The sequence below is a fragment of the Ruditapes philippinarum genome, unplaced genomic scaffold, assembly GCF_026571515.1.
Source record: "Ruditapes philippinarum isolate M1 unplaced genomic scaffold, ASM2657151v2 ctg15236_1_1_1_1, whole genome shotgun sequence".
NCBI classification, from domain to species: domain Eukaryota; kingdom Metazoa; phylum Mollusca; class Bivalvia; order Venerida; family Veneridae; genus Ruditapes; species Ruditapes philippinarum.
Window position 1 is genome coordinate 1,180 of NW_026853879.1, and position 13,782 is coordinate 14,961.

The 13,782-nt window shown below is 32.0% G+C and overlaps 1 protein-coding gene across 1 annotated transcript; it reads right to left on the bottom strand.

Annotated features, from left to right (window-relative positions):
- Positions 1-5,332: 5,332 nt before the first annotated feature.
- Positions 5,333-8,751, bottom strand: LOC132738224 (uncharacterized). The gene is made up of 2 exons (XM_060725686.1): positions 8,634-8,751; positions 5,333-6,691 (listed from the first exon to the last, which is right to left on the bottom strand). Exon 2 carries the CDS (start codon positions 6,542-6,544, stop codon positions 5,915-5,917), a length of 630 nt encoding a protein of 209 aa, XP_060581669.1. The 5' UTR covers positions 6,545-6,691; positions 8,634-8,751; the 3' UTR covers positions 5,333-5,914.
- Positions 8,752-13,782: the final 5,031 nt, after the last annotated feature.

The following is a 13,782-nucleotide window of genomic DNA, read 5'->3' on the forward strand; positions in this document are numbered from 1 at the left end:
TAGTTTTTCCGATCGGTATTTGATATAAAGTAAATCTCATTATAAAGTATATATTTTTTCGTAAAAGAACACCATTTTCTGTTGACAATCGTTAAAAAATCATCTCTCTGATTCCGTTGTAGATTAGAGATTCCATTTGTTTGGAGGTGCAAGGAATATGACCTCGAGGCCTTCCCGCGGCATGGTCGGTTTTTAGACCGGTTATTTGTTAGTTTAATATTTTTGTAAAAAAAAAAGTATATAAAATGTGCCAACCGTTCAAACACGATTTGTCTGATTCTTTATGGGTTGGCAGTCGTTGCAATAATTTGCAGGTTTTTCTTTACAGCAATATAAAACACAAAGCTCGAGCCCAAGCAATATGGCCTCGAGACCGCCGCATGGCATGGTCTTTAAATGGAATAGTGATTTCCTCACCAGTTTCTGGTGCCAATCGTTTGAACACTATGTCTCTGATTCTGTTGTGAATTAGCCCTATGAAATATTTATATGATACGCGCCTGTATGCAAATATTATATCATTTCACACAGCAAGATCGATCAATTCAGTTTAGAATCCAATGCAGTATAACATTACATGGTGCACATACGGAACCCAAAAAAGCAGTTTAAAGCACAAAAAAAAAAAAAAATTTTGACATGCTTATATTTAACTTACTGCAGCGTTAACTTTAAGCATGTTTTTTTCAATATGTTTATATACATATTACATTATGTTTAAATATATGCACAGCAGTGCTTTACCACTTTTTACCAAATCATAAAATCAGCATTAGTATGTGACAATATAATTTATTTATCAAAGACCTCAAACTGCTATTTTTTCAGAATCCAGACTTTGAAAAACTAACATGAAAGTAAATAGTCTAGCGGTTCAACAAATAGTAGTTAACAGCCTAGCGTCCTCAACCTTTAAGAATAAACAGCCAAACGTCTCAACATTCCAGAGTAACCAGCTAAGCGTCTCAATATTTAAGAGTAAACAGCCAAGCGTCTCAACATTTCAGAGTAAAGTAATTGCAATTGCATTTTATAGTCTAAGTTTCATGCTTGCGCACGTTCACCGACTTACAGCTATTAACCCTGGTCATCGGGCTACTATGGTATCTATCTATCAATCTCCCTGGGTGGGGAGTCTTTTAACTCCGCTTAGTTCAGCCGACACTTTGGCACAACGGAATTATACCACCCTCGCAGGTACCCATTTACACCTGGGTGAAGTGAAGCAATCGCAGGTAAATTTCTTGCTCAAGGGAATTAGCAGTGCCCCTGGTGGGGTTCGAACCCAGGACCTCTCGATCACTAAGCGCGCGTCCTACCACTGGACTACTACTAGGGTGAACAGCTAAGTGTCTCATCAGAGTTCAACCACCAAAAGGTTGTGGCAGCATTAAAGCCAATACCCTAGCCAATACCCTGGCTTTCCTCGCGAACATGATAAGCAATGGGCTTTAGCCTGCTATGTCTCCAGGTGAGCCAAAATATTTCAAGCAAATCAACCTTGAGATGAATGTACAGAGTGTTTAAGAAATGTAAACATATTCACAATGCAAGAAATAATTAAATGCTCATGTATGTAATTAATGGCTGATTTTGGAGTATTTATCAACAACATTTCTACTGCGTGACTTATACTTTTAACTAACTTTTCTTAGCTACTTGGGGGTATTATTTGTAGATTTTAAAGTACCATTGCAATGTGTAAATTATGCTCTTTATTCACTTGACAATATTTTACTTTGTAATACATTTCAAATCAAAGCACAGAATGCGCTGAATTTGTTTGGGTCTCAGAATGTCAGAAAGGTGAATGTTGTGAGATTATAAACCAATTTGTTTTTGTATAGTGCCACCAGTGCTTTCCAGTGTTTTAATTGTAGTAAATTGCCTATAAGACTAAGTGCAACACTGATATTCAATTCAATGTTTATTTAGCTTAAACAATTTATAATAAAAAAAAAACGAAAAAAAACAAAACAACAACAACAACATAAGTTGCCTTATCTGGGATTTGAACTCTAGACCTCTCGGTTCCTACTTTAAAGTTCATTCTGACTTGCCTTTTAACCAAATAATTGTTGAAGACTTTTTATAATAATGTATAATAATATTAGAAATTATAATATTTAAACACAGGTATCTTGCAAGTAAAGCGCTTAATGATAACAAACCTAACGTTGAGATTCCAACATATTATAACACTAGAACCGATTTCGAAGCTGTAAATGCTGTGACTTATAATTACGACGAGACTTTGAGTAATAACAGGATCCCGAGTAATGTATACAATGGTAATTGATATATTATTTACTTGATAAATCTAATATAATGTTTAATTTAAGTACTTGATTTAAGTACTGTTGTTCATAATATAATATTATTATATATATTTATTGATTGTTTATTTATTTATTTATTTTTCAGATATAAGAACAACATAGACGTAAGCGAAATGAATTGATAGACTGATTTTTTGTGTTTTCTTATTCGATACACATTTTATGGTGGTGATATAAGCTTTATTTTCTTAATTCAAAACATGCACGATAACGAGGTTGCATTTTGTCCCTTAGTGCGTTAACACAAGAGGTTTTTAACATCCATTTTAGCTTATTCACATGTTGATTTTTTCGTGAATGCTTTATCTTAATGTTAAGTCAAGTAAATTTGTTTATATATAAGCGATTGAAACCTGGAAATTAATATTTCAGAATTCCTTTAAAATTGCGTCGAGTTAGTGTCACTTGCCTGTCTTTGTACTGTACTTTTTTATCATATCATATTTATTGCATATATTAAATTATCAGGACTATAACATACAAACATTTTAACAATCAACCTATCATGATACACGCAATGGATTTTGACTGAAGTACTTCGTGCTTTTTCAAGCCAGTCTCCATAATTACAATTACAATTTAAGTAATATATGGCTGGTCGATTAACTTGTAAATAGCACATTATCACATTACGAAGTGTGTACCACAACCGCCTTTATTGATTATATATCAAAATACTTTGAAAAATAAAACACAAATATAGGTTTTGTTGTAAGGCACTTAAAAAATTAGTAATAAATAATAATAATAATTAAATATATATTAACAGAAAAAACTTAAAGAAAGAAAAAGACAAGAAGAAAGAATTAGATGACACCAACGCTTAGAGATTTGGAAACAAATGATATTTTTGGGCACATACACAGTAATTAACTAAAAATTAATTCATTTACTATGTACTAATGTTTAGGTAATAGAAAGAGCATCGAAACACGAGGCTATATGATTTGAACGAGGGGGCGTAGCCCCCGAGTAATAATCAGATTGCCAAGTGTTTTGATGTTCTTTCTCTTTTGTATCATAGTCAAACATAAAAACACGTTCCCTGTTCCACAATATAAAACCCCAGAATAAAGGAACCAATGAACGAGCATCTGAATATGATATTTCTGTCGCTTTCCCTTTCTCTACCATCACAATAAGTTAACCCCAGCAAAAATGAGCCAATCAATGGGCATGCTCTGGAGTGCGGGTAACTAATACCTGAACTCCAGTTAACGCACTGTGCATGTATATGTATACGATTTAACTCTGACACATTTTATACGGAAAGGTCCCCAAACTATGATACAATTAAATCTTAGATTCTACTATGCGATATATATATCTTTATTATCATTATCATTATTTAATTTATTATAATTCATCAGTAAAGATAAGCAAATCTCTCACGTCAACTAAATCTCCCACTATCCATTAATCCCATTGAACACCTTTACGATAATTTGACCCAGCGTGTTAACAACGTCGTCTTTCACCGCTAGACGTCATTCAGCTTATACAGGCCTTTATTCAGGAATGTAACAACATTCCACAAGCTGATCCATTTTATGCGCCAACGCAGCCAGACAGTCCTTCTTGCTGAAGATGGTCATACCTGATTTTTTTTTTTTTTTAGATTACAGCAAACATTTTATCTTTTAATAATACTTTTTGTTATAAATTATAATACATTTATCACCATATTTTTTTGATATTCAGACAAGAAGATAATTGTTATTACCGTTTACAATACATGCACGTTGTTTATATAATGTCTAATTATAATTATATATTCAATATAACAATATAAATTTTATTGTTCATTTGTATTATGACAAATCTTTTTTCTTTGGCTTGGCAATACATGCAAAAGATACACTTAAACTTTAAATATATTTATCAAATAAATATATCAATTATTATATTAAATACAAGTTACATATTAGAGGACAAACCGGTATCGACACATTCCCGCGATTTCATGAGGATACATTCTATATTCCCTCGACTACATTGGGACATTTCCTATATTCGCCCGAGTTTATAATGAAATGTTTTACATTACCTCGATTATATAAAGACATATTCTAGATTACCTCGACTACATTAGGACATTTTCTATATTCGCCCGATATTATAATGACATTTTTTACATGACCTCGATTACATAAAGACATATTCTATATTCACTCGTCTACATTAGGACATTTTCTATATTCCTCGATTACATAAGGATATTTTCTAAATTCCCTCGATAAAATAAGGTCATTTTCGCCAATCCCTTGATTACATAAGGATATTCTCTATATTTCCTCGGTTACATAAGGACATTTTCTACATTCCTCGATTAAATAAGGACATTTTCGCCATTCTTTGACTACATAAGGATATTCTCTATATTCCCCCGACTACATAAGAACAATTTTCTTCGATTACATAAGGACATTAGTTTTGCTATATTCACTCAATTACATATAAGGACATTTTTATTCAATTACATAAGGACATTAAATTTGCTATATTCAATCGATTACATAAGGACATTTCCTATAATCCTCGACTACATTAGCACGTGTTTTGTATTCCCACGGCTACATAAAGACAATTTCTATAATTTCTTTGATAACATTACGACATTTTCTGCATTCCATCGATTACATTAGAATTTTCCACAAAAGCATTTCTTTAATCCTCTTTTTCATTAAAGCGTGTTCTTTATTCTTCTTTTACATGAAAGCAGTTTGTTTTATTTATTTATTTTATTATTTCATTTTCATTTATTTATATTTTTTATTTTTGCTATTTCGGTTAGGGGCTGTGTGCATTAATTTTACATTATAGCCTTTACTTTATGTCTATAACTTTAAAGCGTTTTCTGTATTAATATCAATTCACTCTATTACATAAGAGTTGTTTTCTCCCTCGATGAGCCTATATATAACATAACAGAACAAGATGCAAGCAATATCATAAAAGTCATCTTTTTTTTAATTATTAAGAAAAAAGTTGATAATATAAGAAAACATTTGCAAGAGGTTAATCACAATTGGAAGTTTGATCATAATTATGCTGTTCCTGTTCTCCTAAGTGTTTGATATGATTTTATATTCCTGAGTTTATAAACCTTAATTATTTTCCCGCGACATTCTCGATAAAATGTTTCATTTTTAACTTGTCCTGCATAAATGGCGTAATTGTAAATGCTCCAACTCGTATGCATGATGAGGTCGGTATTTATCCTCATCATTGTTAAAACAGACCTCTGCAGGTACAGAACAGAACAGAACAGATTTTGTTTGATGAGACTTTCAAAATAATCCTAGATGACCATGTCTATTTGTATATATCTATATTGTGTCTCTGTGTATTGTCAACCTCGCGAATAGTTCCTCAATCAAGTTTTATCTTATAATTAATCTTACATAAAATTGTACTATCATATGAAATGCACTTGATTTGATAAGTACTTGATTTTATCCGAAAATATAACTGTACAGTGTTTTTTCAGTTTGAATTCATCGATGTGGGCGTTGTATGTTATTGTGCAAAATGTTTGTATCATGTTAAGACTGGAGTAGAAGATGTTTCAAAAGTTATAAAATCGTACAGTTGAAGATCTCGCAGACACATTTCACGCAGTCACATACCCCGCAGACACATGCCACGCAGTCACATACCCCGGAGTCACATCCCCCGCAATCACATCCCCCACAATCACATCCCCCGCAATCACACCCCCCGCAATCACATCCCCCACAATCACATCCCCCACAGTCGCAATTACTGCAATCACATATTTCACAGTCACCATCACTTGTTCTGTCTCCATTAGAATCGCCACTGATAGACACACAACGGCAACAAAAGCAAGAAAGACATACAGTGCCTTCGTCCTCGCTACCTCTGTAAGCAGCATGGTTGTGCCTGTTTTCTTGCTCCCTGTGTTCATTTTGCGTGAATTCTACGTTGTTACTACTGTTGTAAGCAGCATGGTTGTGCCTGTTTTCTTGCTTCCTGTGTTCATTTTGCGTGAATTCAACGTTTTTACTACTGTTGTAAGCAGCATGGTGGTGCCTGTTTTCTTGCTTCCTGTGTTCATTTTGCGTGAATTCAACGTTTTTACTACTGTTGTAAGCAGCATGGTTGTGCCCGTTTTCTTGCTTCCTGTGTTCAATTTGCGTGAATTCAACGTCTTTACTAACGGGCTGTGTATCAATATTCATCTTACAACCCGAAGATTAAGTATAATTCAAATGAATGATTTTTACATTAGCATGTAAATATAAAAACTATCCTAGCGTATAACAATATAATGACATAGTATAACAAATCACACTAACGTACATGTATAGTTGATACTTGCACAGGAACTTAAGGTGACAACGGAGTCAATTATCACTGAAAATACCTAAAATGAGATTTTTTGCTAAGTAGATTTATCAACCTTTTCTGAACACATTCGTGATTTAATTTTGGAAGCAGTTAGTCCAAAAAATGTGTTTTTAAACGTTTTAAAACGGTACCTATACTATTTGTAACTGCTACTCGCGTAACCTGTCGATTATCGATAACGCTCCGCCCCCTGTTGAGGCATCAATGAGGGAAATCGGTAGTTCCATATATCCGTGAATTACAGGTCCATACTTCTCGTAATACATGTATCGTACAACTACCGTACATCTTTTATGAATATCTCAACATTTAGCCTTTTTTATAAATTAAGAAATTGTCGGCCAATGTACGTAACATAAATCATTAAGCATAGCGGCAAATCGCACAACCACGGGGTTGAATAAAAATGTAGTTGCTAAAATATCCATAATGTGTGAAAATAATTTGTCTGTCCCGTTAATCTGATAGATATTACATTGAGTTGATAGACTTTGTACGGATTTAAGGGCTTACTTTACATTCAACCTCGTTTTCTATCAATGTCGAGTAAAACAACAACAAAAACAGACAACATTTTTATGTGAACGCCTATATGACTTGTGGTAAGGTGTACCTGACAAATTTCTAAACCATTTTAGATTGTCTAAGGATGATTATTTCTCTATGAATAAAAAAAAGATATTAAAATATATTTTCAGTGAAAATAAATTGTTCGCCAGTAAATCGGACACAGTACTAATAAATCTGGGACAAAGTATGAAATTTATTGTCTATCCCGGTAGAAACTGGATCTCTATGCCGTGCATAGATGATATTCATAATAGAAGTCAAGAAGGCCATATCATAATGATCGAGTAATACCTTTTATTTCTATTAAAATATGTGAAGCATTATCAATTTGGTGGAAAAAATATATAATATCCTGTTCTTATTTGTACATCTACCATGGACTTTAAAAGACTGTCAGAAGCTCAGTTTTTTGTTATTTTATTTTATATTTTAACAGAATTTCATACACGAATACACAGGCAGAGTGACACTGGTATAATACAATAATAATGCTGATGATAATAATAATAAACTTCAAAAAGGAAACAATTAAATACCCCGCTAGCGGTGCGCAAATGCGTTCCATTTCCCCCCACTGAGTGCCTCAAATTTTACCGATAGTCACGTGACATGTGCGAAAGATACCAGACGAACAGTAAATCACGTTAAGAATTGAAGAAATTTCGGCTATAAACTGATATTAATCAGCAGCTTTTTAATTGGTCAGATGTCACTGGGTCATAAAATGTTGTTAGAGTATGTTACCGCAACTTGTGACCCTCTCTGGTGCGATATTTGTGTATTATGCAATTATTTAGCGTGATCGTAGGGGTCCGAGAGAGAACAGCCGATTTATGACACTTCGTTTGATGCGGGTCGGACTAACTTTGAATCGGCATAACTTTTTTAATAATCAAGCAATTAACATGCGGTTTAAAGCACATGAAAGGAAATTCATTTACGGAGGGAACCGTGTCAGGGATTTTTGTTTGCTCAATCAGCGACTTAATTATCTTTAATTACGTAATATGTATGGTGAAAAAAGTCGCATAAAATGTTTGACGTTACGTAATATTTTTTTGAGAAAAGATAGAAAAAATTTGAGACACGGTTCCCCAGATAATATAAGTAAGGTTATTTTCCAAAAGTTTGATGACAAAAAAATAAAAAATGACTTTGATATGACGATTTAAAATTTTAGGATTTTTATTCAAAATCAATCATTTACAAAAGCATTTTTTTCAAATATGTTATTTTTTATACTGATCAGCGACATTTAATGCATAAAGATTAAATAAATAACAATTATTACTAAAATAACTTGGTTTAAATTACATTTATGTGAGTACCACGGAAAGTGTCTGTTGTCACCTTAAAATTTAATTTTAATACATTTCAAAATATACGAATATTAGTGATATAGCCATTATCTCTATATAGTGTTTTTTATATAGAGATAAGTGATATATCATTAATATACGTATATTTTGCGATGTATTGATTAAATTTCAAGTTCCTGCTTAATAAAATATTTTAGCAACTATGTACCTACAGTCATTGTAGTAAACTTCCTGAACCCGATAAGGAAAAATAAGCAGGTTGACGCTCCTGTGGTGAATCATACAACATGTTGGTGATGTTTATAATAGGTCACACCTCACTGTGTACAAATGTAGTGGTACTGTCCGTTTAGGGTAATTATTTAGTGACAGAACAGAACATATATTTCATTTGAAATTAAGCATATACAGCTCATCTTCATATACAACAAATATATACAAGCATGAATATGAAAAATGGTAAACGCATACCAATAAATGAAATAAACTAGTGAGAGTGTAATACATCACATGTAATATATACAATCCTCTTTAACTTTAAACAATACAACAAGGTGGTGTTATATAGCATTATCCGGTATTCAATGAATCAAATCTTAATTTAAAAGTTTTGTTACAATATATAGCTAATTTTGTTAACACTGACTTCCTTTCTGAATTCAGCAATTCTAAAAATTTAAACATGCTAGGGTTCCTTGTAAAATAGTTGGATTTATATACTGTTTCCTAAGAGAATCATACAAAGAGCAAATCAATACAAAGTGGTATTCATCTTCGATGTCATTATTGTTACAAATAGCACATTTCTGCTCATTTCTATCAATATTATTATGTCTACCCGTTTCTATGAATAAATTGTGAGATGATAATCTAAGTTTAGCTAATATATTCCTTAATTTCATAGATTTAACAACATCCAGGTATTTAGACCTGCTAAAATCGGTTTTTTGATAAGTCTATACAAATACAAAGAAGAACAAAAATGTACATTAGAATGCCAATTTGTTAAATGAATATCTTATAAACGACCACGTAGGACTGGTATAAATATATTTAGCTTAACTGATTCTGGATACATCCATACATCATTAAATCCAGCACTTTGCAAAAGTGCTTTGACTTTAGACAACCAATTTACTGTATTAGACTTTGACTCTATCTCCAATCTCTGACAATTAACAATATAATTAAATATACAAATACTTGTTTTATTTTGATATATTTCTATAAAATATTTAACAATTCTTACATGACGTGAAATATATAATAGAAATCGGCCTACTTCTGCAAACAATGAAAGTGTATATGTTGATATTTTCACATTAAGCAACCATTTACAGAATTTATTCATTGTCAAGTCCACTATTATTGTGTAAAACAGTTATCATATTGTGTTTATTATCTTAAGGCACGCAGGGTTGCTATATAAATTAAAATATCGACAAATTCATCAGCGACATTTAATGCATAAAGATTAAATAAATAACAATTATTACTAAAATAACTTGGTTTAAATTACATTTATGTGAGTACCACGGAAAGTGTCTGTTGTCACCTTAAAATTTAATTTTAATACATTTCAAAATATACGAATATTAGTGATATAGCCATTATCTCTATATAGTGTTTTTTATATAGAGATAAGTGATATATCATTAATATACGTATATTTTGCGATGTATTGATTAAATTTCAAGTTCCTGCTTAATAAAATATTTTAGCAACTATGTACCTACAGTCATTGTAGTAAACTTCCTGAACCCGATAAGGAAAAATAAGCAGGTTGACGCTCCTGTGGTGAATCATACAACATGTTGGTGATGTTTATAATAGGTCACACCTCACTGTGTACAAATGTAGTGGTACTGTCCGTTTAGGGTAATTATTTAGTGACAGAACAGAACATATATTTCATTTGAAATTAAGCATATACAGCTCATCTTCATATACAACAAATATATACAAGCATGAATATGAAAAATGGTAAACGCATACCAATAAATGAAATAAACTAGTGAGAGTGTAATACATCACATGTAATATATACAATCCTCTTTAACTTTAAACAATACAACAAGGTGGTGTTATATAGCATTATCCGGTATTCAATGAATCAAATCTTAATTTAAAAGTTTTGTTACAATATATAGCTAATTTTGTTAACACTGACTTCCTTTCTGAATTCAGCAATTCTAAAAATTTAAACATGCTAGGGTTCCTTGTAAAATAGTTGGATTTATATACTGTTTCCTAAGAGAATCATACAAAGAGCAAATCAATACAAAGTGGTATTCATCTTCGATGTCATTATTGTTACAAATAGCACATTTCTGCTCATTTCTATCAATATTATTATGTCTACCCGTTTCTATGAATAAATTGTGAGATGATAATCTAAGTTTAGCTAATATATTCCTTAATTTCATAGATTTAACAACATCCAGGTATTTAGACCTGCTAAAATCGGTTTTTTGATAAGTCTATACAAATACAAAGAAGAACAAAAATGTACATTAGAATGCCAATTTGTTAAATGAATATCTTATAAACGACCACGTAGGACTGGTATAAATATATTTAGCTTAACTGATTCTGGATACATCCATACATCATTAAATCCAGCACTTTGCAAAAGTGCTTTGACTTTAGACAACCAATTTACTGTATTAGACTTTGACTCTATCTCCAATCTCTGACAATTAACAATATAATTAAATATACAAATACTTGTTTTATTTTGATATATTTCTATAAAATATTTAACAATTCTTACATGACGTGAAATATATAATAGAAATCGGCCTACTTCTGCAAACAATGAAAGTGTATATGTTGATATTTTCACATTAAGCAACCATTTACAGAATTTATTCATTGTCAAGTCCACTATTATTGTGTAAAACAGTTATCATATTGTGTTTATTATCTTAAGGCACGCAGGGTTGCTATATAAATTAAAATATCGACAAATTCATCAATTGTCAGCGTAACGCAGTAGGTAGCGTTGTCAGTTAATCTTCTAGTTAAAAATCAATGCAAGACTGGTTCGGATTGTACTGTTCTATCAAAAATAATTTATATATATATGAAAGAAAGAAAGTCATGAGCGAGAAATTATACATAAAACAGTCGCACGAAAAATCAAAACAATCAAATACGAATATGTAATATTTTTTTCTTGACGTAAAGAAATGTTAAGTGTTGTGTTAATTTCTATTAACTTCTCATTTCACTTTTTTTTGTTTCCAAAAGTTATGCCGAATACTTAACGGAATGAATACATGTACACAAATTGTTTCAACGATAGTACAGTTTGCACGAAATACTCGTGCACTGCACAAGTACTATGACTGCATACTCCACACTATACAGGATTTATAATATCTGTCATATGCTGCGGTTCGGATCGGAATATCCGTCCCAAGGTGACCCGCCCATTGGGCGGTAGCACGGCTTGCCGAGTTACCGCCCATGGGCGGGTAACCGAGGGGCGGATATTCCGATCCGAACGGCAAACATATGTCAGATATTTTTTCTTGCATATTCTACCATATTCCATTATATTAAAATTCTTTATCTTTATTTTCAATGGGAATTCATATCATGACAACCGTAACTACTTTCTTACTACAGCGTATGAAATTGCAACTTCATTCATAACGGTAAAATGACGTCATCTTAAGCGTGCCATTGTACAGCAAGCGACTCATCTGGCACCCCCATGCCAGATGAAATTTCCGGCATGGGTAAAACTAACGGAAACGCCAGTCTGCTATGCAAGAAAAAAATTTATTACCAGTATATTTAAATTATTAGATATTTTAATAATACTACTTTTATTTTCCAATTCATTTACATCTTCAGTAAAATTGAAAAAAGAGGAAACAAAAAGAAAGGAAAAAGTTAAACAAACAACTTGTGAGGCTCGAACTCGTGAAAATAAAATTAATTTGTGTTGCAAGTATTCCCAACGACTTTACCAACTTTGCTATCAAGACATTTAAATACTGATTTTTATCTTTTACTATATTCACTTCCAAAAACTCTGTTTTGCCTATTCAGATAAAGATTGTAAACTTTTGCATACACAAAAAAAATGCAACGTCACTCTCACATTATCATAGCGGCACAGTACTTATCAAAAATGTGAACTTTATCTTCCTGTTTGTTGAGATAATGATCGAAGTATCGTCTTTAAACGAGCTCTCGTGTTAAGCGCATTTTTATTTATACATCTCTGATTTATTGTACCATTTACGTGGTTGTATTCAAATAAGCACTTATTTAATCATTGCATAATAGGTTTGATTCCATTACATAGTCCTTATTCAGTCATAATGATAGATCCGTATTGATTGCACTGATATACACGACCTCAGTTATTTACACGTACTGATGTACGCGAGTAATATGTCCGTAATATTACATAATAATTTTATAGGTTCGGTATAAATGACAATGAGTTAATAGTAACATGAATAATAGGTTCAATTCACGCTGATTTTTATTTGTTTTGGGTCGTCAGACCAAACAAATAATGAGTAGCGAAATTTTCAGAGTTCTAATGCTGTTAATTGCAAACCCCCGAAAGTAGTCCACTTTTTTTGAAGGCGGCTTACTTCCCCTTTATAATGAAAATAACTCCGAAAATTCAGGGGAGATCACTGCGTAAAGATGGTCAGACAGGCACAGTTAATTTTCCACGGCAAAATCATTCCCGGAATGGTCGAAGATTTCTAAATATTGTTTTTTTATTGTATTTTTCTGATAAAAAATAAGTAAAGACAAAAGCGGACATTCCCAATCTCTGACACAGAAGTTTACGACGAACCTAACAACAAGTAGTTCTCAAAACAGCTTAAAACTAGCGATTTAAAAGAAAGAAATATTTTTATTTTGTTACAAGTATCCAACAAATTACAGCGCATTCAAAGTTTAAAAATAGCGTTGGCATATAGAATTGTCAATAAATGCACAATCACAAATTACGCGGATGAATATGATTTTATCAATGAAAATACTATTTTTAGCGATGTCGACAGACCGAGTAGTGGAATATATAGATTCTACATGTTGGACTGTTTGGGCGAGAAGATTTTCGCTAAATTAACTACTTCAATTTTAAACAACAGGTTTATCCTGAACAAAATATTGCCACTTATTTAGAAAATGTTTTCCTT

Coding starts and splice junctions, on each gene's coding strand:
- LOC132738224 (XM_060725686.1), bottom strand. CDS start 6,544: ATGAATATTGATACACAGCCCGTTAGTAAAGACGTTGAATTCACGCAA.